At 40.7% G+C, this 15,762-nt stretch overlaps 1 protein-coding gene across 4 annotated transcripts in view; it reads right to left on the bottom strand.

The window, feature by feature from the left end:
- ank2a (ankyrin 2a, neuronal) overlaps positions 1–15,762 on the bottom strand; it is a 123,149-nt gene that overhangs the window by 54,984 nt on the left and 52,403 nt on the right. For all 4 annotated transcript variants that reach the window (XM_078164630.1, XM_078164625.1, XM_078164624.1 and 1 more), the window contains 14 exons: positions 15,386–15,597; positions 15,082–15,289; positions 14,777–14,873; positions 14,427–14,655; positions 14,007–14,132; positions 13,753–13,875; positions 13,614–13,646; positions 13,493–13,514; positions 4,342–11,703; positions 3,510–3,587; positions 3,197–3,328; positions 2,707–2,847; positions 2,393–2,603; positions 2,016–2,094 (listed from right to left, as the gene is read on the bottom strand). In XM_078164630.1, the coding sequence (XP_078020756.1) occupies positions 2,016–2,094; positions 2,393–2,603; positions 2,707–2,847; positions 3,197–3,328; positions 3,510–3,587; positions 4,342–11,703; positions 13,493–13,514; positions 13,614–13,646; positions 13,753–13,875; positions 14,007–14,132; positions 14,427–14,655; positions 14,777–14,873; positions 15,082–15,289; positions 15,386–15,597 (9,053 nt within the window). The remainder of the gene's footprint in view (positions 1–2,015; positions 2,095–2,392; positions 2,604–2,706; positions 2,848–3,196; positions 3,329–3,509; positions 3,588–4,341; positions 11,704–13,492; positions 13,515–13,613; positions 13,647–13,752; positions 13,876–14,006; positions 14,133–14,426; positions 14,656–14,776; positions 14,874–15,081; positions 15,290–15,385; positions 15,598–15,762) is intronic.

Below are 15,762 nucleotides of genomic sequence, written 5' to 3' on the forward strand. Positions count from 1 at the left end.
GAGGTGTTTTGTCTGATATTTGTTAAATGATCTGAATGACCTTGTGGTGGTATGTTTTCAGATTGTGGTTTCAAGTTAGAAAACCAGTAATCAAGAAAAGACTGACTGCTTTGTTTCTGTGGTTTTGCGTCTTCAGACAACTGCGGCCTCAGCTGAAATGAGTTCACTGTTTGATTTGACCAGCCTGACTCTACACTGCGGAGAATTCTAACATCTGCATGTGTAAGATATTCACTAGCTGAAACAGCAGTTGTAAACACTGGTGCCCTTTCTTCAGCTCTCACGTGTCGTGTCAATGAATCCTGTGCATCTGTGCCTTTGTCATCCCACTGTATATCAAGAGATGATAAAGGAGCATTCATAGAATACTGCAAATAGTCTGAAGCTACAAATTCTGGTGTGACAGAGCCATCCCTACCCACTTCCTCGCCGACTGTAGGGTAAAGTGCTGATGTCAGTAGTAGTGAGGGTGGATTTTCTCCTGAATATTGTAAATAATAATCACAGTATTGACTGATAAGTTGCGCGCGTATAGGTTCTGAGAGCAAGAGTTCAAGAAATGAGAAACTGCACTGAGAAGTCTGTGATTCTGGTGAGAATGGTCGGCAGTCTCTTTCTGAAAATTCATCACACTCAGTATCTGACGTCACAGGTGGGAATGTTCTGAAGTTTCCCCTTGCTGGTTCATCTTCAGGTATAGATGTAATATATTTAGGTACTTGAGAGTCAGGGGACAGTGGCCTATACTTGTTCCAAGACTCAGAGTACTCAGAACAAATGGAATCTGAAATTTCAGCAGTGGCAAAATCCTTTGAACCAGACAGTGGTGCACATTCATGTGTGTGTGACTGATTGGAGTATAATTCATGTCCAGTGAAATTAACTGTAGCATCTGGTGAACTACATGCATCAGACCTTGGAGAGAGTGCCCGGCTGCCATCCAATATACTGGAAAAGTCTGCAGGCAAGACCCATTTTTCCCCCAGAGGAGAGTCAGGCGACATTGCCCTATAATCACCAATGGACATGACAGATTCAGGGGACGGCAGTCTAGCTATGGGGTCATATAATATCCATGCCTCTGCAGGGAATACACCGTTTTCACTAGCAGGGTCAAATAAGTCACACAGTTCCTTAGATGCCAAAGAATCAGGGGACAAAGGACTGTACTCTATAAAAGTGAAAGGTAATGTCACATCTTGCTCAGATGATTGGAGTGCAAGATGGGTAATATCAGTTGAGTCACAAGCCATGTGAGGAAGGCCACTCATTTTCAGACTGTGTGGCACACTGTTCTTTGTTACCTTCATTTTGAATGGTTTCACCATGCTGTACTTAGCTGTAGGTATAATAGGTTCAATTGAATCATCAATGAAGGGCATGTTTTCTGGATACCCATAACTGTACCCCTGGGGTTTCATGTTTTCTTCCTTGCTTGACTTGAAGGGTTTGAAGCCCATATCCACACCTGAAACCTGTGAGATCTTGTCATGACCAGACAGTACTTTGAAGAACTGGGCTGTTATCTCATCAGTTAACTTCTGAGAGCACCTGTTTTTTTGAGCTATTTTTGTGTCATCTTCAGTCACAGCCAGGGTTGCTTGGTGATCCGCAGGCAGCAAGGCTACCAGGCTAGGGTCAGATTTTCTTCTGAAAATGGTTTTAGCTGCATCTGTATGGTGTGGCGTATAGCTAAACTCACCACAAAGCTCACTGAAGTCAATTTCAGCTTGGTCTGACTCTGACAGGCTCAAACCAAAGTCTCTGATAGACACAGATGATGGTAACTTCAGAATTTCAGGTGATTGGCCTTGCTCATCTTCACAATCACACTGCTTCAATGGTAAGGTTTGGCTGGAGTCATCTTTGTCTTGGCACTGAGTGCCACTTTGGAAAGGTCTGACGAAATGAACTTCAACACTGCAGCAATCGTGCTGGTCTTTCACTTTGGGATCATAAACCTGGGCCGCTTGGCTTCCCAGTGCTGCTTCTTTTGAAGTGGGAAGTGTACTTACTTGCTCATCAGAGTTGTCATAACTTGTAGGTTCTTGAATAATTACATCCTCAGAGGTCCACAGGTTAGGATTCAATTCACTATAACACAAAAGGAAGGCTAGATCACAAACTATGACTTTGCATCAATGTAATATGTCAAAGCCCTAATAAAACAAGACTACATGGCAACATCCACAAACAATGGGACTGGGGCCAATACCTGCAGCCTCCTGGCATCAGGATATTATATTGCTCTATTCGCCAGCATAAATATACTGGGAAATAGTGGCCTCCTTAGAAGCAGCAGTTCTGACCACTTCTTTATGTCTTGACACCTATATGGCATGTCTGGTAAGTGCAGTGGGTGTCATGTGAAGAGTGTTAAATGATCATTTACTGTGGGATCTCAAGCTCTTCCAGCAGGTCACCATGCATGCTCTCGGAGTGAGTGTGTCCAACAGGCTCTGCCCATGAAGGAATATCCAGTAGGGAAGCAACTGAGAGATCTTCTTCAGAAACAGCTGGGGGTGGTCTGCGATCTGACTCCACCCTTCTCACAACTCTGGGGCTGTCTGCATCCTCTTGCACTGAAGATAGGGCTACTGACACTGAAAAACACAGATCACATGGATTAGAGTGCTAGCAAATACAAAAATACAGTTTGCTGCCTTCAAACTGGTTGCCCATTTGAATGTTTGGAGGTATTACTACCTTCACTGTGATCCAGTGTCTTCTCTATTTCTGCATAAGTTCTGGATGTTTGCTCCTGAACTGACTTGTTCATCTGGGTTTCAATAAGATGGACGATGTCCATGCGGTTGATCTTGGTTAGTCTCTTAATCAGACAGTCCTCTGTGAAAGGAGTTATCAATCATTAATGGGTTGTAATAAAGCATTAAATAAACACAAAAAGAAATCATTTAAAAATAGCAAATGTAAGATTTTATTGAATCTACAGTATGTATATAAGTCTTCCAAATACCCAAATCATTTGATAGGTTTAAAACCAAAGTTAAAATGGACTCACTCATTGGATAGGCAGTGTTCAAGCAACTGCTTAGAGTGCAAGAAAGTAAAATGCTAATAGTACATTCAGTACCTTCAAATAAATTAGCAATGTTTACAGGATTTCAAATATCCTTGTAATAGTAAATGCTAGTTTAATGTCAACTGAAATCTGTCAGACCAAATTGCCATGTACCTGTGGCATGTTTGCCTTCCTGCTCGACCCAGCGCTGCAGCAAGGCATGGCTCTGCTCTTGGAGGGAATTAGGATTCTCTGATCTCACTAACTGGATATCATCCTCACTGAATTCCAGTTCTCTTGCCAGTTCTAAGGGAATGGGTAACAAAACAAGGGATGAAAATGAAAAAAAAATCTTGAACCATATTTATGTGTTTTTCTGCAAGGACATGGATACATTTTCAGGGATACCCCCAGTTCTGCTCACAAATGCATCAGTTCCAATTCAATCAAAATATTTGAAAAATGATTGCAATATCTGGCAGCTTACCAGTCCAGCTGAAGCCAAGAAGATCTGCAACGATTGCTAATGTCTCTTCTTTCCTGTCAGCATCATCCTGCCAATCCACTAAAAATGTTGTCAGAGCCAAACATTCAATTTTAATATCATGTTAACGGTTCAAGGTGTAGCTTTTTTTCACATATCAGGTAACAGTCATGTAAGACACACTTTGCAAGTGAATTGGATATAAAATGTCATTTCCTTAGGATTCTATGTTATGGGCTGTAATACTCTGAAATTAAATGTGGGTCTGTGATGTTGACATGGATGATAACATGAAGGTTGGATTCATCACTGCTGCTGACTTGTTTTTGGACTATAATAATTTGGTCACAATAAGCACATCATTTTTTTATCATTAGTGTAAGCAATGACATTAATGTGCTGAATAAGCAATGTGGATGTTAATATTAGTAAAGCAGTATTAGTAGTACAAATACCAATACAATAGTCAAAGTCTGCATCAAAATTGTTAAAGCTACTCCTTCTTTAACAACATGGCGACTGAATCTTGAGACTGTATATACAGTATACAAACAGATGGAAAAGTAACTTACCAACATGCAAAACACCACAACAATCACACAGGCGTGCACGTACACATGAACGCACGCACGCACGAACACACACACACACACACACACACACACACATACTCAAAACAAACAAGAAAACACAAGCACAATGAGACAAGACAAATAACACATGAAAACAACACAAAATGACCAATGGTGACAGTATGATCTTAGAAAGAGGAAAAGGCTCTTGCTGCCGAGGAGAAGAGAAAGGAAAGCAAAAGCTCATGTAGGTCTGGCCATACCTGGCGTACACTCTGGAGTTGGCTCATCGATGATTCTCTGCATCTGAGTTTCCACCGTGTCATCCCAGGCAGGCCTGGATTCAAATACATCCTCTCTCCCAGAAGATGGTTGCACACATGGCAACGGGGTTCCATCAGAATCAGAACTGTGTGCGGCCGGGGTGTCATATGTAAAGACAACAGAGTCCGGACTCCTGTGACTACCACTGCTTATATCATCAACATCCAAAGAAGACCTAACGGATGTTTCTGTTGTCTTAGAGAGCTGGATTTCCTTCTTTTGGGGAGAGGAGGAGGAGAATGTCTGAACTGGAGGTTTCTGTTCTGTCATGACAGGAGGTTTGGAGGCAGAAAGGTTAGACTTATCAGTGGGTTGACTACTGTCGGAATAACTCCTGCTGTTTTTATTGGAAGCTTTACTTGTGTCGCTATCAGCCTCAGATCTAGTCCTGCGAGCCAAAGTTGAGCTTTTTCCTGCTTTTCTTTGAACACGATCATGCACTGATTTCTTTGGGTCTTTAATGGTAATTTTCAAAGGTGGAGGTGAATCCTGATGATGCGCTGGGATGCCAGCTTGTGCAGCTGAAAGGGACATCTCTATAACTGAGCATTGGTCCTCTTCATCTTCCTCCTCCTCATCATCAGGAGAAGAGTCTGAGGAATCATGGCTCTGCTCTGAGTATGCTGAATGGCCAAGTGTGGATGTGTCTGATTGAAGGTCAGCTATGGTAGAATCTAGATAGCCCAGACCAAGGCTTTCAAGGTTTACTACCTCACTTTGAATGTTGGTTAGTCTTTCCAAAGCAGTGGGAGAACCAAGCTGAACCTCTATGGAGCTGCCAAGATTAGCCTCAGAAAGTGGTTTTTCACTCTCTGACTTGTCACTCGAGGGTTTGATGAGAGTCCTGGGAGTGGGAGTAGGAATTGTTTCATCGGCACCCTGAGGCAGAGATGATTTGGGGATATCTTGAGAGGTTGTGTCTATAATGGAATCACTACTCTGTAAAGTTAAATACTTTGTTTGATCTTCCCCAGCCTCCTCTGGCACAACTTCATCAACTGGATGATCCCCTATATGAAAAAATACATATCCCTCCCCTTCATCAAAGCTTCTTCTTGTCATATCAATAGCTCCCCCTCTGGTCATTTCAAAAAGCTTCCCCTCTTGAAACTGAAATGGATCAGGGGTTCTCTCATCAGCTGGTGTTCGAACAGATGTTTTATCAGGTGTTTTTCTGTCCTCTGCAGGAGAAAGATTCATCTGTTTTTCAGCCTCAAGCTGTGCATTGAGGACTACATTATTCTTACCATCACACCCTGGAATAACATTTTCTAGTTCTTTAGTACATACCATATCCTGAGGTTTGCTAACAGAACCTGAACCATCTGTCAGTGGTGATTGAACTTCTTTGTCATCATCTGAATGGTGATCATCTCTCACACAGCTGGAAAACCGTGTGTCAGTGAGTGTCGAGTGGTCACCTTCTAAAGTGTTTTTATCATTGTGTATCTCAGCTTCTCTTTCTGCTAACAGCAACATGCAATCCTCACTTTCTGAACACAGTGAACTGTCCACTGTTTTTAGTTGTGACTGAATTTCCCCCTTCTCTTTAATGCTCAAACTAATATCTGTTGCCTCACTTAGTATGTCAGTGCTGTCTAAAACACATTTTTCTGAAATTTTCTCCAGTGTATCTTGTGAGGAAGACTGTATAACTGGGCCAGATTTTAGATCTAGTTCATCATCTCTGAGATCGCCTGTCTCAGATTTTTCTCTCCTCATTTTAGCCTCTTGTTCCATCTCCTCAAATGTTTTGATCTTTGCAGCCATTATAAACATCTCCTCCTCTGGGGTGAGTTGTTTATTCGCGGCATCATCTTCACCATCATTTGAGTCGAGAGAGTCTTGCCTCATGAGCATGTGGGTGTTCTCACTGTCACATATTTTGGTGTCAGAATACATATTGCCAACAATTACTGCCTTTGCTGAGCAGGAATGTATGTTCTCCTCTTTCTCAGTTTCCATTTGGACGATATCATGGTTGTTTTCCTGCTCATCATGCTCACTTTCATCTCTGTAAATATTTTTGTCATAAGCATAACATGCTTTGAGCTGGGAGGCATAATCCTCGTACACTGCTGTCTTGACTGGCATCTTAAGTTCTGTGTCCTTTGAATGAGTGGGACTTCCTTCAAGAGAATCTGGAGTAGGGGATTCTCTGGTAGGGCTTGGCTCAATTGAATCAGGGGATTTGTCTGAAGATCTGTCCTCCATGAGAGGACTCGCCTCTAGTGAGTCTTGATGACATGGTTCTTTTGCTGGGTCACCAATATCCACCTTGTTTAGGTTATTCAAATTGACCGGTCTTGGCATGTCAGAACTACTTGATGTATGCAAAAATGTGTGTGTTTTGAGCACTGTATGAGCAGCAACTTCATCAATATCTTTATGATCACTGTTGAAGTCATCCATTGTCACATCTGACTTTATAATCCCTACAACCCTTTCAGTCGAGTCATTAAAATGTGACGCTGCGCATAGGGAAGTTTTAGTCTCGTCCCTCTCAGATGAGAAACTCTTGGGACCTTCATCTTGATGGGTACATGTCTGCCATGCACTCTCCAAAGCTCCCTTTCTGTTGAGGTCCACAATCTCTAGATTTTTATCTTCTGGTGACATCATCTTGTGTTCAGGGGAGAATGTATGAGTTTCTGTTTCAGTGTCTTTTGTCAGTATAATTTCTTTGTAGCTCTCATGGACTACCTCCTCTTCTGGGTGGTATTGTATCTCCACTGGCTTTTCATTTAGATATTGATTTAAGTCACTACTTAGCAGTGACAACATGCCTGACATATCCCTCTCAATTGCAGATTGTTGTTGCTGTGTTTTTCTCTCGATGCAAACTTCTTGGAATGGTGTCTCCAGTACAGAACTTGGTAACAATTCTCTGACTTCATCTATGTTGGTCTGCATGTTTTCATTTTCCCCTACATCTATCTTATCCTGTGAACTACTCCTCCTCAGTATAACTTGTTTGGAGCTCTCATGGACTAGATTCTCCTCTTCTGGGTGGCACTGTATTTCCACTGGCTTTTCCTTGAGATACTTATCCAAGTCACTACTGAGAAGTGACAACATGCCTGACATATCCCTCTCAGTTGCAGACTGTTGTTGCCGTGTCTTTCTCTCGATGCAAACTTCTTGGACTGTTGTCTCCAGTACGGAACTTGGTGTAAGTTCTTTTAGTTCAACCACATCAGTCTGTCCACGTGTCTCTCCACATATATGATCCTCTACATCAGTACTAGCTACTTCTTGCGTTTTTTCACATATTGTGATTATTTGCTCCTCACTAGAGGGTTTTTGGATTTTGGTGATAATAGCTTGTTCAAATTTCTCCTGGATAGAGTCCTCTTCTGGAGGCCTACAAGTCACTGGCCTGTCCTCAAGGTACTTGTCTAAGTCAGCGTTAAGCAGTGACAGCATGCCTGACATCTCCTTTACTTTTGTAGACAGCTGATTTGAAGCCTTTCTCTCTACCCACTCTTCCTTCATTAGGAGTTCTTCAGTGAAGGTTGCTTGGGTCTCTTTAAATTCCCTCGCCATTTCTTCACTTTTGCTTGTGACTTTATGTTTCACTGCAGCGTAATCTGTCTCTTGTATTGTGTCATCCACTGTCACTCCTTTATTTTCATCAGAGAAAGATGAGACACTTTCAAATTTCTCCTGCATATTATCCTCTTCTATTGGTCGCGTAGCCACAGGCAAAGCATCAGGATACTGATCCAACTCATTGTTCATGACTGATAACATCCCTGACATATCTTTTGCTTCTTTTGCCTTTTTAAATTCACACTGTGCTTCTTCACCTCCCGACCCAATTTGATGTTCTTCCATTGGTGCATGATGTATTTTGTGTGTTGTGCCACCCCCTGTTGCTCCTTTTCTTTCATCAGTAACAACTGCAAGAATTTCTTTATCTTTGTCCTTTGTTAAAATAATTTGCTCAAATTTCTCCTGTACATTATCCTCTTCTGGTGGCTGACTTGCCACGGGCCTAGCTTTTAGATACTGATCCAAGTCACTGTTCATTAAGGTCAACATCCCTGACATATCTTTTACTGCAGTAGATGCCTGGCTTAATGTGTTCCTCTCAATGTGGACTTCCTGAAGTTGTGGCTCCTCGATTTCGACTTCTGTTACTTCAGTGCCAGTTTGTGTAAAGAATATTTTGCTTCCATGATCAGTTGTTTTGTTATCTTTGCTTTCTTCGTGAAATCTCTCCTCCTGTGAAGGTAAGATGTATGTTTCGTCACTCCTACTAGAGTAAGTAAGCATTTCATTGGTCATTTGATCTGTCATTGAGTTTCTTTCATAATTCTCACTCTCCCCTGAGCGGGAACAAGAGGTTCTAATATCAACACTAGTGTTTGAGGACTCAGCCATACCTTCATGTTTGGGACTCTCAGGACTTAGATCATAATCTTTTATTTGATTCTCAATAAGAGAAACACCTTCCCCAAAATAACTTTTCATACAGGGACTGGAGATGGATGGTGGATTTGTATCAGAATCAGCCAAGGTTTCCTCCTCAGGTGCCTGAAGTTGGTCACTTACATCTTCAGCTGTTGATGTTCGCTTGAAAAGCTGGTACTCAGGACTTTCTTCCAGCTCAGCCTTTATATCAGCACTGAAGTCCTCAGAAGGTCTGCGATCAGGGCTTATCTGGACATCTTCAGATAAACTCCTGCCAGTGCTTATGACTGGCTCTTCTAACTGCATCCTGTTCGCACTCTTTCCTGACAACTCTAGCTCTTCTCTCTGAGGGCTAACCCTTCCATCATCAGACTGAAGTGTATCGTCAATTTCTACTGTCTCTCCAAAGAAAGCAATATCTGAAATTAGCTGTAATTCCTCAGAGTTATCTCTCTTTAAGCTCACCAATTGAGCCTCTAAATCCAGTGGTCCACATATGTCAGCATCACTTTGGGAACGGAAAATTGTGAGAGTCTGTTTTTGGGTTTGTGATGTTGGATCCTGTGCTGGTTCAGTCGTCTGAATCTCTTCAGCACCTACAGATTCAGATATCAGTGTTGAAGTACATGAAGAAGCAATGGCTTTGTGTTCACCCAGCCCATCTTTACTTTTCAAAGTGTCCTGCCCAGTTTGGAATGCTTTCATTAGCTCCTTAACAGATGAAGTTTCTTTCTCTGAAAACTTTGATGCATCTCTCTGTTGGCTAACACTTCCATCGTCACATTGAACTGTATCAGCGAATTTTACTGTCTTTCCAAAATAAGCAGTATCTGAAATGAACTGTGATTCCTCAGAGTCATCTCTGATTAAGCTTGCTGGCCGATCCTCTAAATCTGTTGTGTTATACTTCTTGACATCACTCTGTTGATGGAAGATGTTGAGGCTTTGAGTTTGGGTTTGTGATTTTGGCTCCTGCGTAGGACTTTGTTCAGTCCTTTGTATATTTTCAGAATCTCCTGATTCAGATATCAATGTTGAAATGCAAGAAGCCACAACTTTGTGTTCATGAAGCCCCTCTTTAGTTTTTGAGGGATCATGCCCACTCTGGAATGTTTTCAGCAGGTCCCTCACGGACACAGTCCCTTTGTCTGACAACCCTGGTGCCTCTCTCTGTGGGCTAACACTTCCATCATGACACTGAACTGTATCAGCAAATGTTACTGTCTTTGCAAAAGAAGCACTACCTGAAATTAACAGGGATCCCTCTGAGTTATCTCTGCTTAAGCTTACGGGCTGATCCTCTAAGGCGGTTTGGTCACATTTCATGGCATTACTCTGTTTATGTACAATTGTGAGGTTCTGAGATTGGATTGTTGATTTCGGCTCCTGCATAGGACTTTGTTCAGTCATCGTTGTCTCTTCAGAATCTATTGATTCAGATATTAAAGTTGAAATACAAGAAGTCACAACTTTGTGGTCAAAAAGCTCTGCTTTAGTTTTTGAGGGATCTTGCCCAGTCTGGAATGTTTTCATCAGCTCCTTCACAGACATAGTCTCCCTCTCTGACAACTCTAGTGCCTCTCGCTGTGCGCTTCCATCGTCACATTGAATTGTATCAGCAAATGTTACTGTCTTTCCGAAAGAAGTGCTATGTGACATTAACTGTGATTCCTCAGAGTCATCTCTGATTAAGTGTATAGGTTGATCCTCTATGTGTGTTCTGTTGCGTTTCTTGACATCACTCTCTTGATAGAAAGTTGTAAGGCTCTGAGTTTGGGTTTGTGATTTCGGCTCTTGCATAGAACTTTGTTCTGTCATCAGTATGTGAGCAGAATCTCCTGATTCAGATATCAATGTTGAAGTACAAGAAGAAGGCACAGCTTTGTGCTCAAAAAGGCCAGCTTTATTTTTTGAGGGGTCCTGTCCAGTCTGAAATGCTTTCATCAGTTCCTTAACAGACATAGTCTCCTCTAATCTTTCTGTCTGAGACCTGGGGGATTTAGGGGACTTGGGAACTCTGGGAAGTTCTGGCATGCCTGCCTCATTCTTCTTTATGGCGATAGAAGATTTTGCCTGAGGTGTTAGTTCTTCAGTATTTTTTTGCACCTCCTCCTCTTCAACTTTGTTCTGTAAAGCTTTAACTCTGTCCTTTATAGAGCCTATAGGTGTTTCAACCACTAAAGGAGAGGCTGGAGGATCCATAACTGTGGTAGGTACAAGGGCACTCTCCTTTAGAACAACATCACCATCTAAAGACTCCTCAGAGCTCATCCTTTCCAGCTCACCCTCAGAGCTGCTACATCCAGAACGCTCTCTGTCTCTGAGTTTTTTCCTAATAGGTTTCTTGATATCTGGGGGACGGCGTTTGCCATCACGCTTTACAATAATCTGTTCAAATCTATCTTGGACAAGGTCTTCTAGAGAACCAGATGTCACTACAGGTCTCTCTTCCAGGTACTGGTCCATGTCAATGCTGAGGTGTGAGACAATGCCTGTCATGTCTCTGACCTGTGTGGCAGATCTACTCGAAGTCTTCCCCTGAATGCAAATCTCCTGGAAGACTGGTTCTTCAACAGGGGGATACTTCATTTCAGCAGTCTTAGTTTCATAGAGTGAACCCCATTTCTCTGTTTTAGCATCATCTCGATGTACTTCCTGTCCACTAACATTTATGCCACCTCTTTGAATCCCTCCAGATTTTTCCTCCAGCCCTCTAGCTCCAGCTCTCTCTTCATACATTAAGTGCTCCATTTGCTCTGGAGTTAAGGTAGCAGACAGTTTGATGTCTGACATGTCTGAGAGAAGGTCCGGACTTGCAAGAGTTGCAGGGTCAAGAGGTTGGTTAGTTCTCAGGGAGAATGTCTCAGTTGATTCAGACTCATCATCTTCAATTAAAAAAGTTTCGTAACCAAAAAGGGTAAAGAACATAAGGGACAAATGAAGTGGGGAAGAGAGACATCAGAAAACTGTGATCAAGACAATGCCATCAAAAATCCATCTTCATTTCAAAGAGTCAGGAGAAGAATGACAGGGCAGAGGATAAGGAAGTCTTGAAAAGAAGACCAAAAAGAAGATGACAAAGAGATCCAGAAGAGTTTGGAAGGGAGAAGAGCAGCAACAGCATAAGCAAAGCTGGGAGGAGTAACAAAACAAGTAGAATATGGACAAGAATAATATAAATCTAATTTTTTGACTACATATTCTGAAAGTTAACACAAAACATACAAAAGCCAATGGGAGCAGTGAAATTTACATATGGAACAAAGGGACAGAAAAAAGGATAACAGACAAAATTTCTCAAGATTGCTGCTGACATGAAGAGTCATGTCTGCTGACAAATTAAAGTTTTAAAACATAGAAAACATAATTAACTCTAAATAAAAAAAATCAGTAGGGTTTGTAGTAAGAGGATGTGTGAGGTAAGTAATTCCAATCAAGTAATCAGGTCTTTGTTTTTTACTCTGTTTTAAAGTTTTATAATAATACGTATATGAAAGCAATGCAAAGTGCTGAATTTACTCACTTAACTTTGAAAAAATGTGTAATATTTAAATTGTAAAACACTAAATTTATGAAAAATTACCACTTTATTTTAAGGTATGCATTTTCCATATCAATTATCTTGTAGGTTCAAATGTTTAACTGATGTTATATCCTAATTTACTCTGTTCTGTGACCTTATATCACTATTGCTTCACATACAGAAAAGAAGTAGTGACCTAAAGTAACAATAATGTAAAAATGTGAATAGGGATTTGATTTACAGTGCAAGTCAATGAGGATGAAAGCATCTCAGGGAATGTGGTAAATGAAAGTTGCGAAAGTAAAAGTAAAAAAAAGAGATGATTGGCAAAATTCATACAAAATGAGTGATAGTAATGAAAATAAACCAGCAATAAAACTACACACTTTAACACAGAACAAACAAATCTATGTTGTTTGTCAATTATTCCTGTATGGAACAACAGTTCTTCAGCATGCCACTGCTAAAAATGTTGTTGGAATATGACATAAGAAAATAATCAGTCAAAATGAATACTTTTCATACTGTATATTATTACCACAAAACATAATTATTCTCAATATAAAATGAAATTATTACACACACCTTGGAAATCAAGGCAAAGTGAATTTGAATAAAAAGTATTATTTTGACCTTATGATTGATTAAAAAAAGGTCATACATAAAATTAAAATATTGTGGGTGGGAGAAAGTCAGTGGGGTTTGGAGTGAGGGAAATGCAGAGTACATCAGCCATAGCATAGCTGCTAGTAACAAACATGTAACTACACACAGTGTTAGTAGAGCAAAATAAGAGAGCGGGGTTAATCCAAATGCAAAGTAACATACAGCGTATCAATCAATGCATCTCTTAGCACATACAGATGTTCTTATTTTTTAACTAACTTTACAAACTTTATGACAAGACTTCTGATGCTAATCACATGATGTGACTCCAATTTAGACTGTGTTGTACTGGAAAAATAAATATATATATATTTATATAAAATGATATATTAGCACCCTCAGTACAAACACTCGCCACTGCAAAAATGATTGTAAAATGTCTCAAAAGAATCAATCTATGTCTGAAAGATTCAAGTAAATAAATCAAAAACTTCTAAAAATATTTAACACTAACACAAGACATAAAACAATACAGTTCAGCTTACATTTCTTGTCACTCCTCTCACTCTGCAAAAAAACATTTAAGAAAAAGCATAGTTAGCTACAATCTTAATATGATATTGTTCTTTCTTTGTTGTAGTACTACATCACGTAAACTTTATTCACCTCATCATCTGCATCTTGGTCTGAATCAGACTCCTTCAGAAAAGAATAAAACAGAGAGAAAGCCAACAATTCAGTTACTGCAATTAAAAATAGTTTACTATTGTTACTTAAATACAAACCTAGATGTATTCAGACTAACCTTTGAATATGTTGGGAGAGTGATGTTAAGGTTGCAGATGGCGTTGTGGTTAAGAGTACGATACGTGCGTGGTTCCTTGGTGAAGGACAAGCGACCACATGGCTCCTGTGCTGTGTCTCTAATCTGTCCATTAATTAAACAGCATTTCATTCCATTAATTACATATATTTTCATGTCTATATATCTGAATTCCTGAATCTCTTAGTAAATAAGTAGAAATTTCAGAGAATTTTGTATCTAATGTGTACTCATACCTTGATGAAGAGGGCCAGTCTGTTCTCTTTGAAGGCATAAAAGCTGAACACATGGTGCTGTCCACTCTTGGTAAGAGGCACCAGGTTTCCAAAGCAGTCAGCAAATATGGGTTTTCCCTCCAGCACCTGTGTTTGAGTATGAGAGCTGTTTTCATGTTTCAGACAAATCATTAAGGTCAAAAATTGTTGATCAATATGGTTCTTAGATCTCGGAAAACAGCATTGTCAGAGTTTTTAAAGTACATAAACTGTAATGATAAGAACCAGGTAGTAGGCTGTGTCTGCACTAACCGCTTTCTCCTTTATACCTTTGCAACGTGGCGACAAACTAATTAAGCATTCCTTCTCTTATTTCTTGTCTCAAGCCCCTTTAAAAAACCTTTCTCGCTTCTTTTTTTATTCCCCATCATCACACCTCACCTCAACATCTCGGCTACGGGCAACTTCAGTGAAGTTCTCTTGCTGCTCTAGTGTCTTGTCCATCTTGTCGTCCGTCATGCAGAAACAGCGCAAGCGGGCCTCAATGGGGTCCAGCGTCTTTGCAAAAATCACAAACTTGGCCATGTATGGAACACAAATGATTTCTCTGTACAGCTGAGAGCCAAAACTAACAGACTCCTGGGTCTGTCTGCAGTCAATCAGCCAGAACCTAGGAATATGAATGACACATTTTGTCAAATAATCTACATAAGTGAAAGAAACAAATCAGATCAGAACTTCTGTGTGAGGGACAACTGACTCCAAATTTAAAAACTTTAAATTGAATTTACCTCGCTGACACATTTGTGGTGAAAGAAACACATTGGTTAACAAATGTGAGAGGTGTGGAGCCAGTGATGTCCTCCCACTGGGCAGGAGTGGTTCCACCTGAAACCCAGACCCAGGATTTGTTACCCAACTTGTCACAGTTGTACACTATATTTTGAACACTATATTTTTGTATTTAGGAAAGAAAAATGATGGCAGGATTCCTCTACCAAAGCATGCATTGATGGCAAAAGCAAAAACCCCACAAGCATGTTAAGTTTTTAGTGTTTGCTGATGTTGATGATGATTGATGATTCCCCATTCTTACCTGTAATGCTGCAAAGCAAACGTAAGGTGGGTGTCTCCCCACTGTACACTCCACTTGATGCGTCACTATTTGAGCTCTTGGGAATAGGGATCGTCATGGTGATTGGTTTGTGGAACTTCCTCCGTCTTGGCTCCAGTGTGACGATTGCGCTGAATGTGGCCTTGTTACCAAGAATCTTTTTTACCACCTCAACATCAATGGGCTGAGCCTAGGACAAGGTACAAAATATATTGACATAAATCTATTCATTGTTTTAACTCTGAACATGGGATTTGTATCTGGCTAAGAAATGCTCTGTATGTACCTGAAGCCCAACTCTGATCTTCTTGGTGAGTGCTCCTTCAGGGAAGACAGCCTGGACCTGGGGAACAAGAGTGCTACTGAGGACCCCGCCCTCTGGTCCAATCAAATGACTGTCCTGCTTTATCCGTGACACCACCGCAAAATATTGTGGGAAGTCTCGGGTGATGATACGGCATATTCTTTTCTTTTCAAGCTCCTCAGGGGAATCAAGTTCTGTGAAGATCAAAAGTATTTAGTATAAATACCATATAAGCAGTCAATTTTGTGAAGTTTGGAGAGTTAAGTTTCAGGTGTAAGATTATTTCAGTCTCTCTTTCATTCATTACTTCCTCTACTTTCTGCTTCCCATTAGGTAGAGCAACCCCTGTCAACAACCCT

This window comes from Epinephelus lanceolatus, chromosome 3 (genome assembly GCF_041903045.1).
Source record: "Epinephelus lanceolatus isolate andai-2023 chromosome 3, ASM4190304v1, whole genome shotgun sequence".
NCBI lineage: Eukaryota > Metazoa > Chordata > Actinopteri > Perciformes > Serranidae > Epinephelus > Epinephelus lanceolatus.